This window comes from Candida margitis, assembly GCF_024628925.1.
Source record: "Candida margitis strain CBS 14175 chromosome Unknown scaffold106, whole genome shotgun sequence".
In the NCBI taxonomy this organism is placed as follows: Eukaryota; Fungi; Ascomycota; class Pichiomycetes; order Serinales; family Debaryomycetaceae; genus Lodderomyces; species Lodderomyces margitis.
This window is the reverse complement of record NW_026261828.1, coordinates 1-15,451: the sequence shown is the minus strand read 5'-3', so window position 1 is coordinate 15,451 and position 15,451 is coordinate 1. Positions and strand designations below refer to the sequence as shown.

Here is a 15,451-nt window from a genome sequence, read left to right as displayed (position 1 = left end):
ATGTTACTGCCGATTGGTTATGTTATGCAATGATTGATGATATCACTGATAGCTTTGCTCCTGTTATTCATGGTATCGAATATGAGGCAGATGCAATTGAAGATGCAGTGTTTACTGCAAGAGACACAGATTTCAGCAATATGTTGCAAAGGATTGGAGAGTCACGAAGAAAAGTAATGACATTGATGAGGTTACTCTCAGGAAAAGCGGACGTTATCAAGATGTTTGCCAAGAGGTGTCAAGATGAAGCAGCTTTGGGCTATGAAAAGCAACAGCAACAGCAACAGCTCCGGCAACAACGTTATCACCAAGACTATGTATCCCCTCGTTCTTCGTCACCCAATATTCCTGAAACGCATAGCAGTGGTGGTGGCGCTACTCCATCAAATACCAACAGTGGACATGGCAGCATACCTCCTCCCACTTCCAATCAGCCACAAGCATGGCTGCAAAACATGGCTGACAACGCTCGTCCTCGTGCAGATATTGCTTTATATTTGGGCGATATTCAGGACCATATAATCACAATGTTTCAAAATTTATTGGCGTATGAAAAGATATTTTCACGGTCTCATTCCAACTATTTAGCTCAATTGCAAGTTGAGAGTTTTAACTCGAACAACAGAATTACGGAAATGTTTTCCAAAGTTACCATTATTGGTACCATGTTGGTTCCTTTGAATTTGGTCACTGGTTTATTCGGAATGAATGTTAAAGTTCCCGGTCAAGACTCAAGTATTGCATGGTTCTTTGGTATTGTTGGTGTATTGATCGTGATTGTGATTGCAAGTATAACATTTGCAAATTGGTGGTTAAAGAGTATCAACAGACAGATTGACAAGGAAAAAAGAGCAGGTTTTAGTTCTTCTAGGAGAAGTATTCGCAGTTTAGGGTTGAGACGTCACACTGCCAAATCTATAATAAGCTTTCCTAATAAGTATGAATAAGGATTCTATAAAAGTCGGAGATGTTGGCTAATTTGTAGGTTCATAGTTTATATAAAAATTGTATTAAATGCGATATAATTTACTTCTTACTATACACAAGCTTCTTTTTTTACAATTATGGTTTAAGTAATGTTGGGCAATTTGTGCGACACTTTAATCAAATGTAAAAATCTAAACGTGGAAGGAAAGTAAAGTTTACTCAATCCACCACAGCTTCTAACGGCAAGTATGCCCCATCACGTCTAGTCAAGCACATAAGGCACCTGATGTGAAAGTCAAGGTAGCCATTGTCCAAAAAAAACCTCCTTCTAAGACAACATTCCTAGTGTCATATGAAAAGCTGTGTTAAAGTCACATTACTTGGCACCACTTCACTGTGCTTTATTCTAGGGTTGAGCAATCTTAGTATATGGGGGACTCTTTCACTGTTTGGTACTGAAACAACATAAACTACACCAATGTGTCATACTTTATGATCTGTTGGGATATTTCGAATTCCCCATTTGAAGAGTTGGATAGCCAAAGACAATGAGCGAATCACGCGCTTAGTCACGTGCTGACACTATAGTGGTAGATTTTTTTACAGCCATCTTTGCATTGAACATCAACACCAATTTCTTGCAACAATAACAGAGATTGCTACCTTTTACAATCTTCGGTTGATGAGACACTTCAGCTTTTTACAAGGTATTTTGTTCTCCAGCGATGCCCAACTGTAGACAACAATGTTAGTACAAATCATTTTTTGAATTAAAAGGTTGCAAATTTCTTTGGTATTCCCATTTCTCGAAAAATATAAAAGATCACCAAAATATGCCAGATTTAAAATGGAATACACTTTCTCTTCTTTTGCACCAAAACTAAAACTATTTTTACACATGTACGAATCACATATGTTTTCCTCACAAGAGGACCAAAGCGTTACTTATTACAACCAAGCCTGTATGGAAGATGACACTATTGGATTCACATTGATTGAATCACCATTGTCGGAGTTGAGAAGTTTGGTATCACATGCGTCTGACCAGGTTAAGATATTACCAACCCAAATTCATCCCAACATCCACCAATCCACTGGTGAGAGAAGGTTAAAGGAATATAATGAAGATAATGGATTCCACCCAGTGCAGTCACATATTAAAGTGTCAAAATTCATGGATGCAGTTACCCATACCAAAAAACAAGCTGCTGGTAGTCACTCCAACATAGTCCAACACATAAGCAAAAGATTCATGAAATCTAAAATGGAGAGAGAGGAAGAGATAGTCGATGATTATAGAGATGATTTTGAGCAGTTGATTTCCCGTGATGACTATGAATTGGTTAGTGATACATCAATGGTTATCAAATAGTCAAAAATGGTGTTTGCCAGAACTAGGAAGCATTCTCGGTGTGAAAGAGAAAATTCTACTATCTCCTTAGCAACAGTCAGTGATATTGACGACAAATCCAGCTTCACTACCTGCTTTATCCCAATGGCTGCTATAGTAAAACCCCCAGAAACACACACCAAACGGGGACTGAAGTCCTCCAGTATTCAAAAAGTTGGCTTTGACACCATTTCCCAACCTAGTTTTGTCACATTATCAGTGAAACGAATTGCTACACCTTGGGATGACTGTGACAATGAAGATGAAGATGCTCCAAGTTCTGAAAATTCCAAAGAGAGTACGCTTGAAGAGAGGCTAGTGCCAAGTTCAGGAAAGGAGCCTGTCAACTTTGTGCTACCACTGCCAGAGGTACCATTGAAAAGTACACCAGCAGTATTACACGTTGGTGATGATGATTCATTGGTTTTGGAACAAGGATTAGCACTCGATGAAGACCTCAGCTCTAAACAATACTGTATGTGGTCATTGGCATAGCTACAGAACCCTTGACAGCTCTCCAAGGTTATCTTTGCCGCCGCTTCTCTTACTCTTGGTGTCAACTGTTCTTTTCTAGATAAATTTGACTGCTTAACTTTAGCCTTACACACCGACCAGAACTCTTCAATTGCATTGAGTGCTGGCGAATAAGGAGGCAAAAACACTAGTTCCATTCCACTCAGTGCTACCAATAACTCGAGATCGCGACGTTTGTGGATGGCTGCGTTGTCAACTATCAAATACTTGATTTCCTTAAGTGCCTGGTTTGTTTCAATTTCTTTAAGCACAAACTTGACAAATGAGTAGAAATGATCAGCTGTGGTACCAACCCTTGCCTTCTTTTCCGAAATCGTAGTGTTGGAATCAACTTTTCTCTTCTTGTTAGGAGCAGTTTCAGCTGTAAGTGGCACCTTCAAGTCAACACATCCTTTGGAAGAGATGGCACCTAAGAATGATACATTGAGACCTCTGGTTACAGGAACGCTAAGAACTGCCTTTTCACCTACTTTTGACCATCCATATTCCCATCTCATACTGATGTTGAATCCAGCCTCGTCGATGAAAACACAGTTCTTTTTAAAGTCAATTTTCTTTTTGTCCAGAGCTTATGTCTGCATCTACATCTACTTCGTCACATTCAGTGTCGGATTGCAGGTTATCGACTTTAACCTCATTTGAATAGAACGTTTCATTGTAGTCACTGTAACTGAAGCACGACTCCAATGGAGCTATCTCACTTTCCAAATTCATCTGATCTGGCTTTAAAGTGAAGCAATTACCAAGCCCATTCACATATCTGTCTATGTGTAACTCCAGCTTGAAATTTATTACGTCTTTTAATCTTATATTATGATTTTCCTTTTCTACCCAAAACAAAATCACACAAAACAAAATTATGTCGCACTGGTTTGAAAAATTATGTCATTTTAGTATGAATAATAAATGTCGCTTTGGTATGAACAATTATGTCTCACTAGTATGAATAAAAAATATAAAGACTGTACTGTCTTCAATACATCATAGAAGTAATATGTCGTATTCATTGCGTCAACCGCCATAAATTGTTCATGTTGCCAATCGTTGTTGTAGCTGTCTCTCTTTCCACTAGTAACAGCAGAACCCACCGAACCTACTACACCCAATACAGCACTCAATCCGACCACAATCGTATAATTCTACCTAAACTCCCAGCTACCAAGGCAGGAGCCCAGACCGTTGCTAAAGATGTTGCTGCTGCCAATATTATCCCACCAGCTATTAAAGATGTCCATATCCACTTATTCCTTAGTTCAATATTCACATACTCAATCAAATCATTGCCGTCATCCAAACCATTCAGGTACTCATTAACTTCTGATGTCATATGATTCACTTCTGCTAATTCACGTTTATCAAGTGATACCAGACTTACAGTCAGTATTTGACCACCATGCTGAACGTCTTGCAAACATGTCGTATTGTCATTTCTAGCGATATACAACGCTTGTTGTATACAGATAAACAGCAACACTAATATTGGTATCGTGAGCAATATTCTATTGGATTTCCACAATTCTTCTTCATTTAAATCATCTTTCTTTTTATCCATTTCGTATTATATTGATTATGTATTTTCCGTCCACCGTACTCTCTGCTTAGTCGTTGTATTTTATTTTTTGAGTTAAGTTGTCAGTTGGTTTTTAATATGATACATCGATTAGTTAATATTGCAAGAGAAATATATATATTATTCTGTGTTGTATCCTCAAATCATGTGAATCTAAGTTTCCATTTTACAACAGTTATTGAGGTTTACTCAAAAAATTAGCCAATGTGATTAATGGCGTGATATTTGCATTACTCCTGTGATTGTCGTACTCATACGGCACCGAAAACCTAGAAAACCCCAAGTTATCAATCAAACTAATTCTTGTACAGTCTATTTTTTATTCATACTGAAACGACATAAATGTTTCAAACCAATGCGACATAATTTTGTTTTGTGTGATTTTGTTTCGGGTAGGAAAGGAATATCATAATATAAGATTAAAAGGGGTAATGAATTTCAAGCTGGAGTTACACACAGACAGATATGTGGATGGGCTTGGTAATTGCTTTACCTTGGACACAGGCCAGATGGCTTTGGAAAGTGAGATAGCCCCATTGGAATCGTGTTTTAGTTACAGTGACTACAATGAAACGTTCCATCTAAATGAGAGTGAAGTTGATAACCTGCAATCTGAAATGGAATGTGATAGTGTAGATGTAGATGTAGATGTAAACATCAGTTCTGGACAAGAAGAAAACTGTAAACGTAAAAGGGGTCCATACAGATACTACTCTGAGGTACAGAAGCAAATATTCTGGCAATTAGTTATCGTGCAAGGGGCAAGGGGATTCCGCATATAAGGCCGCACAAGCAACAGAGAGTTGGTTCTTTCGGACCCCATTGTTACCTTGGACTTCTTTTTGAATAAACTAAGGAGTACATTTGAAGGTGCGAAGGCAAGTGCTTCTACTATTTATAACTTTCTCATCAAAATTTGCAAGTTCCGTCTCAACAGAATCTCTAAATGAGCCATGAGAAGAGACCTGCCAGAATCAAAGCAGGAGAGATTCGAGTGGGCACTTGAACATCAGGATAAACTTAACTTTGATAAGTACTGTATTTTCATCGACGAGGCTGGATTCAACATCAGTATGAGATGGGAATATGGATGGTCAAAAGTAGGTGAAAAGGCAGTTCTTAGCGTTCCTGTAACCAGAGGTCTCAATGTATCATTCTTAGGTGCCATCTCTTCCAAAGGATGTGTTGACTTGAAGGTGCCACTTCCAGCCGAAACTGCTCCTAACAAGAAGAGAAAACTCGGTTCCTACACCACGATTTCGGAAAAGAAGACAAGAGTGGGTACCACGGCCAATCATTTCTTTGCATTTGTCAAGTCTGTGCTTAAAGAAATTGAGAAAAACAAGGCACTTAAAGGAATCAAGTATTTGATACTTGACAACGCAGCCATCCATAAACGTCGCAATCTCCAGTTATTAGTAGCACTGAGTGGAATGGAGCTAGTGTTTTTGCCTCCTTATTCGCCAGCACTCAATGCCATTGAAGAGTTCTGGTCCGTGTGTAAGGCCAAGGTTAAACGGTCAAACTTATCTAGAAAAGAACAGTTGACACCAAAAGTGAAAGAAGCGACAGCAAAGATAACCTTAGAAAGCTATCAAGGATTCTGTAGACATGTCAATGACCATATGCAACACTGTTTAGAACTGACATCTTTCTAAAGTACAAGTCCCCAAATTAATGAATAGGAAGGGAACGGCATTTAACTTGAGAAAATGACAGCAAAACCTTTGAGAAATGAAAGTAGGAAATGACTAAGCTCAAACAAAAGAAATTCTGATTTGATATTATTCCATACTCTTAAAATGATTGCCCTAATTCAACAGGATCGGGTTCTTCAACCGGGTTAGAGGTACGGAGATTACTTTGGGTGAGTAGGTGGTGTAAAAAAATATGTCGCATTGGTTTGAAAATTTATGTCGTTCTGGTATGAAAAAATATGTCGTATTGGTGTAAAAAAATATGTCGCATTGGTATGAACAATTATGTCGCACTAGTACGAAACAAAAATAAAGACTGTAATTGTGTCTTTGTGGTTTGAATAATTATGTCGCATTCGTATGAATAAAAAATAAAAACACTATTTTGGAGGATACCAATTTTCTAATAGGCACGCTGTGAGTGTATGTGCTATTGTAAAGTTTTATGTGGGAACCGTGATGTTGTGTTTATTAAAAGTTTTGCTCTGGCATTATTGTAATGGTTTGCAACGGTATTGTGTTTGTTGCCATTTTGAAAAGCCAATCTTAAAAAGTCAATCTGGTCAATTGTTTCTTGCTGCAGTCAACTCACTGCCACAATCCTGTAGAGAATAACTACATTTCCTCTTTGCTGAAACAACTTAAAATTACAGCATGATCAAAGGGTGGTTAATTGGGTGTTGCGTTTCCAATAAAGAAAGTAAAGCTCTGTTCGGGGGAGTGGGTCTTATACCGCAGAACAACAACGGATGACCAATAGGTTCGTAAAGTGTATATTTTTAGGTTGGAAGTTCGCCTTTTATTATAACTCGGCCGTCCCCACTGGCATCTACTATATTATTCTAAATTACAGTTCATCCCCCCACAGTTTGTACTTACAATATAGTCTATTAGCGAACTGCTTAGTTTATTTTGCATTCATTTGTCACAGGGGGTATTATATATATTCAAATATCCCTCTGTAAGTGTAGTGGTCATGGCATTTTCCATGCACCCTTTAGTGCTAACTCACAACATCTCAGTAGTTAGATGTCAACAACTTCAGATCACAGTAGTGATAAACATTCTGCTGAATATAGGGAATCACCACGAGTTTCACGAGTCCAAATATGTGGCGAAGGAGGAGAATTCGTCCTCATTGGAAACAACAAATATTACCGTCATGAATTAATGTCCATATTCAGTGATATCTCAAACTCAAGCCCAGTAAATACGACGACTTGGAGGTACCCTAGAAGAAATATCACACCCGCTCCCATAGGTTTATGTGGTTTTGGTATGACTGCTTTTACTCTGGGATTATTCACTTCACAGGCAATGGGGATTCAAATACCAAACGTCGTTATAGGGTCAGCTTGTTTTTTTGGAGGCATGACACAATTCATCTGTGGCTACTTTGAATTTTTTACCGGTGATACTTTCGCCTTCACTGCATTGACTTCGTATGGGGCATTTTGGATTAGTTATGGTGCAATTTTCATTGATGGTTTTGGTATTAATAAAGCATACGAAGGAACGGACCAGTTTAACAATGCTATAGGACTCTTGCTTGTGGCGTGGGCCCTTTTCACTTTTATGATGGTAATCCCCACCCTCAAGTCAACTATTCCGGCATTTTTGTTGTTCTTTTTCTTGTTTCTCACGTATGCAATTTTAGGGGCTGGTGCTTTAACGGGTATAGTTGGTGTGACTCGAGCAGGCGGCGTGATTGCCATGATTACAGCAATCACTGCCTGGTATAACGCATATGAGGCGGTTGCAAACAGATCAACTTCTTACTTTGTTCCTCCTTCTTTGCCGATGCCCAAGTTACATAAAAATGAATAGGATTTTAAACTCGAATCAGGTCGATTTTGTTTTGTATGAGTTATGCATTAATAAACACGTTTCTAATGTTTTGAGGCATTTGTGTGAGGAGGATGTGGTTGCAAGAAGGCGGTCTGTAGAAACTCGCTTAGTTATGTATTATGAGGTGTCAACACTGCAATATTGCTCTATTGGATTGCATCTTTACTTTCTTGCAAATGACTTTTGATGAAGAGCTTTTTTAATAATATTACACTACTATTTTATATAAGGGAGTGTAATCGTTGCTGCAAAATCTAGCAGTTTGCTGTGTGAGAGATTAGATAAGATCTCCGTTGAAAGCAAATCGGCTCAAAGGGAGTTCTATTATTTTTGAACGTAGAGTTCGAGCAGGAACTGATATTGTGTAAATATCTTATATTGATGAATAAGCCATTCTCATTTGTAAAACCATGATAGTGGAGAGTTCACAATAAACTGTTCGGAAGAATGGATGAAATGTGTGGGAACTGCTGAAATGTTTACAGTCAATTACAAAACATCAATGACAATTTAGTACCAAGTGTGAGCGTTTCTTTTGTAGAATATTTGGTTTCAAAATTAAGCAAAAAAAGAAAGTGGAAATTCTATTCAATAGAATTTTTTTCTTTCAAACGGTTTATAGACAAAGTTTCAAGAGATATAGATAATCTTAAGGGAAAGTGGTGCTCGGCGTGTTGATAGTATATGATTGAATGAAGTGATTAGAATTAGTATTGTGAAAGTCAACGCTTTAGCGCATGTTGAAATGAATTCTCTCTCTCTCCTTTTTGAGTTTACTTTTGAACAGAAGCGTGAACAATATATTTACCCCACAAAATATTACACATAAATAAATCTCACAAAGGGAAAACTCCGAATTCAAGTATAATTCCCCAAACAAATATACCAGCTTTAGATGTACGTAATCCTTTTTAGGTGTATGGACAGCCATCACAGTCTAAAAATACAACACCACACCACTTTGAGATGTAGATGATTGGCACTAAATTGACACACAGGACACAAAAATCACCCCCAACAAACAAAAACAACAAGGACACTACCATGTCCCCACTACCAAAACCTTTTCGAGACAGGATGTTGCGACAAACTTTGCGAAAGGGTCAACAAAAAGAAACAAAAGTAAAAGAGCAAAAAAAGGATAAGCCATACATCATGATGAACATGGTTTGATCCGATGATCCGAAAGAATAAGGAATGGCTGATATGTTAGAGAATATAGCTGTGTAACTCTTGATATGACTTTACAATTAAATTTCACTTTCATCAAAATAGAGAAAGTTGAGGAGAGTATACTTGGCTATGCTTCTATGTAAAGCAACTGTAGAGACAACATTATTGTTCAACAAACAATTCTTATGCTGCTATTAAAATAAAGAGTTGCAGATTGGTTTTTTAAAAATATGCAAGAAAGTGGTGTTTGGAGTGGTGGTGCATCATCACCCACAATGAAATTAGAATAAATGTTCAGCACAAATTTCTATTGTTTCTTGGGCTCTTTTTCTTTTTGCAATTGGAAGCTACCTAGAGGAAGAAGAAAAGGTATTCGGTATTTCAAGGGTTGGTAGATTGAATAAACCTCAGTAAATGACTTCAAATTACCACTGTACTTTAAAAATCTTTTGTTATTTAGCTTTTGATGGTGCAATTTTTTTTTGCGGTTTTAGTAACCCTTTGTTCTTTTCTTTCTCTTTCTTTTTCTTTTTGCTAATTTTATGGTGCTTGTTTAATTTTTAGCTTTGAGTGCTTTTAGTGGCTTTAAAGAAGAGCATTGTTAGAATGCCTCGTGGCACTATGTGGGTTCTTTTTACTTCCTGTTTCCCGAATACATCTATAAAAGCTACTACTGAATCTGGCAAGGCAGAGGAGAAGAAGGAAATGCCACTGAGATTGGAAAGAACAATGAACTAGGAAATATATAAATAGAGGATACAGGAACCTACTTCCATCCTCTTCAACTGTTGAGAGCTGGATGCAAACTTAAAGGATTAACAAAAACATGTCGTCATCGTCTTCACAAAATTATGATAAACCAACCACCGCCCATACTGAGTTCCCTGACCACCATGAACAAAACAAACAACAACAACATCGTCATCATTTTGTATCAAGAATCCACATTCACGGAGAAGGCAACGAGTTAGTCACCATTGGAGGCCATAGTTACTATCGTCATGAATTGATGTCGGCTTTCGGTGGTTCCTTAAACCCAGGAGCTTCTACATACCCCAAAGTCAATATGAACCCAGCACCAATTGGATTATGTGGGTTTTCATTAACCTGTTTTGTTTTAAGTTTATTTAACGCTCAAGCTATGGGCATTACCATTCCTAATGCTGTTGTTTCCTTGGCTTGTTTTTATGGTGGAGTTGTGCAGTTCTTGGCAGGTTTATTTGAATTTGCCACTGGTAATACCTTTGCTTTTACGGCATTGGTGTCATATGGAGCCTTTTGGATAAGTTATTCCTGTTTGTTTATTGAAAGTTTTGGTATTGCTGCTGCTTATGAAGATACCGATCAATTTAATAATGCAGTCGGATTATTTTTATTAGGATGGGTAATATTCACATTTATTATTGTCTTGAATACGATGAAATCAACGTTGGCATTTTTCTTGTTGTTTTTATTTTTGGAATTGACATTTATATTGTTGGCTTGCGGGTCATTGACGGGTAAAGTTGGAGTTACGCGTGCTGGTGGAGTCATTGGGTTCATTACGGCAATTATTGCCTGGTACAATGCATTTGCAGGTACTGCTACCCGGTTCAATTCATATATCGTGCCACACACTATGCCCTTACCTGTAATAGAGTTTGGGAAACGGGAAGCATAGTCGTCAATGTAATTGAACGGGAAGCATAGTCGTCAATGTAATTGAACGGTATGGGTAATGGGAGAAGAGGTAAGGTTATTGGGAGAAATAAAGTTGCGGGGGGGGGGGGGGGGGTAGTGAAAAGGAGGTGAAGAGGATACTAATTAGAAGATGATGCCAGAAATGTGTGAGTCAGCTATAGGCTATGCTATTACGCTGGGAGGAAGAGGTAATATTTGGTATATTAATCCTCCATTTTCTATTTCTACAAAACCACAAGTGATTCAGAGGCTTAAGTTGATACGGTTGATTCAGTTTATAGGGTATTAATTTATTTTTACAGTTTGATATTTATAAAGTTCTTTGTCAACTCATATCTTTACAATTGTCTTTACCTCATTAATTGTAAATTCAAAGATGTATAGTATAATGACTTTGTTTGTTATTGTCGTATAAAGTTGATTTTGTGTAATAACGCAAATAATAATAAAACAAAAGTTTGATAGAAATGGTAGTAGAAATTGTGAGAGTCAAAGTCCAATTTTTTATTTTGAAAAAAAAACTGAGTCTATGTTATATTTGTTTGACTCATCACAAGTTACTTAATGACAAAGATGATGATAGTATAATGTAGAAAGAAGAGGGTTATAATAAGAACTGGAGGATTGAAAGTGAAAAACCAAAACACCTGATTTTTTAAAAAAAAAAGAAAAAAAAAAAGGATTCCATAGAAAAGTAAAGTAAAGTAAAGTAAGAGAAAATAATAATGGTAATAAGGGTAAGAAATAATATTTCAAACTTATGTATGTAACAAAATGAAGTTATTATAACTACAGGCTTGAGTGGATTAATGCTGTATAATGTAGTAATAAAGAAGAGAGGGTGTATAGAGCTAAGCTAAGATAATAATAGAGGTAGTAGTACTAGTAGTTGGACCAATAAAATAATTTTTTTGAAGAAAACCAACCAAAAAGGTTAAGTGGTTAAATGGTTAAATGGTTAAAAGATTAAAAGAAGAATGTAAGTTTAAATAAAGAGACAGTTAAAAGTGAAAAGTCGAATATTCTCACTCAAAAGAAGAAACTAACAAAGTTGTAACAAATCTAGATACACATATATATATATATATATATGTATAAAGGGAGAACTGTGTGGTGTGGGGCGGCGTATAGTTTGTGGTGGGGCGGTTTGAGTCGGGTATATTGTGAATTGATGATATTTTGTGTGTAAACTTCGACTAAGTTTTGGTGTATAGAAGAAAACTAATTTAAACGTTTCTTAAGAAAAAAAAAAAAATCTTCCCCACAAATTTAAATTAACAATCATTCATTACCCACAATAGTACAATAGTTATACCCACAATAGTAATACAGTAAACACATAATAGTAAATACGTAATAAACGACTGAGGACCTAAAACAATAAAACAATTAAAAGAGACAAAGAGATAAATACACAAATAAACATATGATACAACAATACACGACCTCACTCTTTTTGTCAACAACAACAAAAAAATACGACAAACCATACACCATAAATATATATACTTCACTATAGACTACTGCAATCTCTCCAACACATATATGGGTAAGTTATCACTGGCTAAAATATCTGTAGTGTAATAATACACTGTAGTAGTAGTAGTAGTAATAGTAGTGGTGGTGGTAGTAATAGTATATAGTTTAGAAAAAATAAAAGTCATGAATAAATTGTGTCATTTATATTTTTTATTTTTTTTTTCTTGTCAGACCTCGGAGTTTTTATTTTTATTATTTTTGTTATTTTTAGTCTCTCTCTTGAGACTTTAAAAAAATAAAAACAAAATAAAAAAACCACACCACTTGAAAGTAACCATTACATTTTAACTAACTAAAACTATACTTATGTAACTTACTCTCTAATATCACACCACATATATACTACTACACACCATACCATACACCATACTATACACTTACCCTATTATACAAAAATGTATGACTATATGTATGAGAAGAATTATTAGACGAAAAGGAAAACTATATACTCAATTGAGTACTTTTCAAAACATACAACAACAACAATCACAACAACCACAAACTAACAAAATATAGTAAAGAAAGGACTGGACCAGTAGAATCACAAGAAATACATCCTAGGGGATACAGAAAGCTAATCGTAGTAAATAATACTGAATACAGTAAGCAAACCAAAAAGCTTCACAACACCACACACTACACCACAATGTACTCACCCACAACATCCACACTACACGCTACAAACTACACCACAAATACACCACAAATACACCCACAAAAAAAAAGACAATTTCGCTTGTGTTGTTGTAGATGTTGTTTTTGTCCTTTCTCATGTCCGGGGTTTTTTTTTCTTATTCTTTAAATTTGCAAAAAAAAACATAACGTATAAATAAAGTATTAGTATTAATTACACAAAACATAAAATAGTTTATTTTTGTCAATTTCTTCTTCTTTGTTTTTTTATGTTTGAGGGTATTGGTATTAACCGTTTATTATGTACGTAACTTAATATATTTAATCTATTATAGAAAGAAAATATAAATATCACCCAATATTTCCTTTGAAATCTACTTCTCAATTTTGTTTTCTTACGAATCCTCTTTTCAACTTATATATATATATATATATATCCTATTTCTAAGGTATACTGTGCTTATATTTCCTAATATCAAACTAACACCACATCATACGACAAACTTAATCACACTTAATACTACTACCACTAATACTACAACTACAACTAAAACTACAACTACAACTACTACAACAATATGTCTTCTGCATCTTCACAACATTCGGCTCCTTCCAAACATCCATCCACTGACATGGATGACAATGGTGTATCTAGAGTGCACATTCATGGAGATGGCGATGAATTTGTCACCATAAATGGCCAAAAATTCTATCGTCACGAATTAATGTCAGCTTTCGGTGGTACTTTGAACCCGGGCGCAATTCCATACCCTAAAGTCAATATCAACCCTGCTCCAATTGGTTTAGCTGGTTTCGCTTTAACTACTTTTGTTTTAAGTTTAGTCAATTCTCGTGCTATGGGTATCACTATTCCTAATGCTGTTGTTTCCTTGGCTTGTTTTTATGGTGGTATGGTACAATTCTTGGCTGGTTTATTTGAGTTTGTTACCGGAAACACTTTTGGTTTTACTGCTTTAACCTCTTATGGGGCTTTTTGGTTGAGTTACGGCGCCATTTTCATTGAAAGCTTTGGTATTGCTGCTGCTTATGAAAAAAGTGACCAATTTGCCAATGCAGTTGCTTTTTTCTTGTTGGGTTGGGCATTGTTTACGTTTATTTTGGTGTTGAACACTTTGAAATCAACTTGGGCCTTTTTCTTGTTATTTTTCTTTTTGTTTTTGACATTTTTATTACTTGCTGGGGGTGAGTTTAGTGGAAGAGTTGGTGTTACTCGTGCTGGTGGTGTCATTGGTACCATCACTGCATTTATTGCTTGGTATAATGCATTTGCCGGTACTGCCACTAGAGTTAACTCCTATATTGTACCACATCCATTCCCAATGCCACAAAATATTTCATTCAAAAAGAGAAAGTAAATGTATTGAGGAACACGAGATAGGTTGTTTGGTTTTTTTAATTACACATTGGCTACATCATAGGATACAGGGTAACTGTTTGCTCACATACCAAACTTAATGGACAAAGGGAAAATACAAAAGAAGAGATACTTTGTTTATCCATGAAGTCAAGAAGATGGAAGTCTTTGTTAAGTAAAGACTACGCTCTAATATTTATTTATAATTTTTAGTTCAATTTTAATTCTAATGATTGATTTAATATGAATTTGAAAAAACTTCTCTACTTTAAAGACCTTTTGTTTCCAGTCGCATGAGAACATACCTTTGGGGATATTTTCTTGTACAAAAATCGCAAAATATTGGCCGACACTCAGGCCATTGCAGGATAATTCATTTTATCTACACACTGAAGAAGCTTTAAAACTGGTGAGTACGAATAGGAAGATAACGCACCAGTCAATTGCTTTCCCCCATTATGAAATAGTGGTCACATACCAACGCTGCTTTAAACAGTACCATCACCAACTGTTCACCAAAATCCATCTTGCCAGTATCTTCCAGGAGCAGAAAAAAAAGTGTAGTTTCGGAAAAATCTTCTGTAAATGTATCTAAATTTGTAACCCCTTCACATCATAGTTTGTTAATCAATTACTGTTCATCTCCTGTCACTTTATCCATACAAATCAATATCGAATAAATTGAGTTAGAAGTCACCAGTTGTAGGTGATTGTGTTGTGAGGTGTGATGAATCTCATTTTCTTTTGCCATCACTAAATTTATACGACATATGGTTTTTTTGCCTATTGAGTTGGATGGTTCACCGTACACATGAGTTTTGTGTAGGTTTTCAGTCATTCCTCCTCGCACCCTAAATTTTATACTTCTGGCCCAAATTGTTTCCCCTAGACGTTGTGTCATCCATAGATGCAATCAATAAGTCTTCTGCGGCTCGTCCTCTTTAAACCATTCAGTTGTATCCCTCCAGAACCTGGTACACCGGTAATCTCAAGTAAGCAAATGCAGCCAGCTACATTCTACAACGAAAGTGGTATTGGCTCCCTCTTCACTCCACTCTCCAACGTCTCTTTCTACAACACCTTCT

At 36.3% G+C, this 15,451-nt stretch overlaps 6 protein-coding genes and 1 pseudogene across 7 annotated transcripts; 5 read left to right on the top strand and 2 right to left on the bottom strand. All coding sequences in view use genetic code 12, as the record gives it.

The window, feature by feature from the left end:
- Positions 1-29: 29 nt before the first annotated feature.
- CANMA_003405 (ALR1) lies at positions 30-2,299 on the top strand (the record flags this gene model as incomplete). The annotated part of the gene is made up of 3 exons (XM_051815579.1): positions 30-937; positions 1,194-1,289; positions 1,867-2,299. The coding sequence occupies 3 exons, from the start codon at positions 30-32 to the stop codon at positions 2,297-2,299; spliced, it is 1,437 nt and encodes a 478-aa protein (XP_051670994.1).
- Positions 2,300-2,484: 185 nt separating this feature from the next.
- Positions 2,485-3,348, bottom strand: CANMA_003404 (uncharacterized protein; the record flags this gene model as incomplete). Its single annotated transcript, XM_051815577.1, has 1 exon — positions 2,485-3,348. One exon carries the CDS (start codon positions 3,346-3,348, stop codon positions 2,485-2,487), a length of 864 nt encoding a protein of 287 aa, XP_051670993.1.
- Positions 3,349-3,965: 617 nt separating this feature from the next.
- CANMA_003403 (uncharacterized protein) lies at positions 3,966-4,403 on the bottom strand (the record flags this gene model as incomplete). Its single annotated transcript, XM_051815576.1, has 1 exon — positions 3,966-4,403. The coding sequence occupies one exon, from the start codon at positions 4,401-4,403 to the stop codon at positions 3,966-3,968; it is 438 nt and encodes a 145-aa protein (XP_051670992.1).
- Positions 4,404-5,374: 971 nt separating this feature from the next.
- CANMA_003402 (IS630 family transposase) lies at positions 5,375-6,079 on the top strand (the record flags this gene model as incomplete). Its single annotated transcript, XM_051815575.1, has 1 exon — positions 5,375-6,079. One exon carries the CDS (start codon positions 5,375-5,377, stop codon positions 6,077-6,079), a length of 705 nt encoding a protein of 234 aa, XP_051670991.1.
- Positions 6,080-7,147: 1,068 nt separating this feature from the next.
- Positions 7,148-7,945, top strand: CANMA_003401 (annotated as a pseudogene). Its single transcript has one exon. A coding segment is annotated over exon 1 (798 nt).
- A 2,020-nt stretch (positions 7,946-9,965) lies between these two features.
- Positions 9,966-10,799, top strand: CANMA_003400 (acetate uptake transporter family protein; the record flags this gene model as incomplete). Its single annotated transcript, XM_051815574.1, has 1 exon — positions 9,966-10,799. One exon carries the CDS (start codon positions 9,966-9,968, stop codon positions 10,797-10,799), a length of 834 nt encoding a protein of 277 aa, XP_051670990.1.
- Positions 10,800-13,569: 2,770 nt separating this feature from the next.
- CANMA_003399 (acetate uptake transporter family protein) lies at positions 13,570-14,367 on the top strand (the record flags this gene model as incomplete). The annotated part of the gene is made up of 1 exon (XM_051815573.1): positions 13,570-14,367. One exon carries the CDS (start codon positions 13,570-13,572, stop codon positions 14,365-14,367), a length of 798 nt encoding a protein of 265 aa, XP_051670989.1.
- Between the last annotated feature and the right edge of the window lie 1,084 nt (positions 14,368-15,451).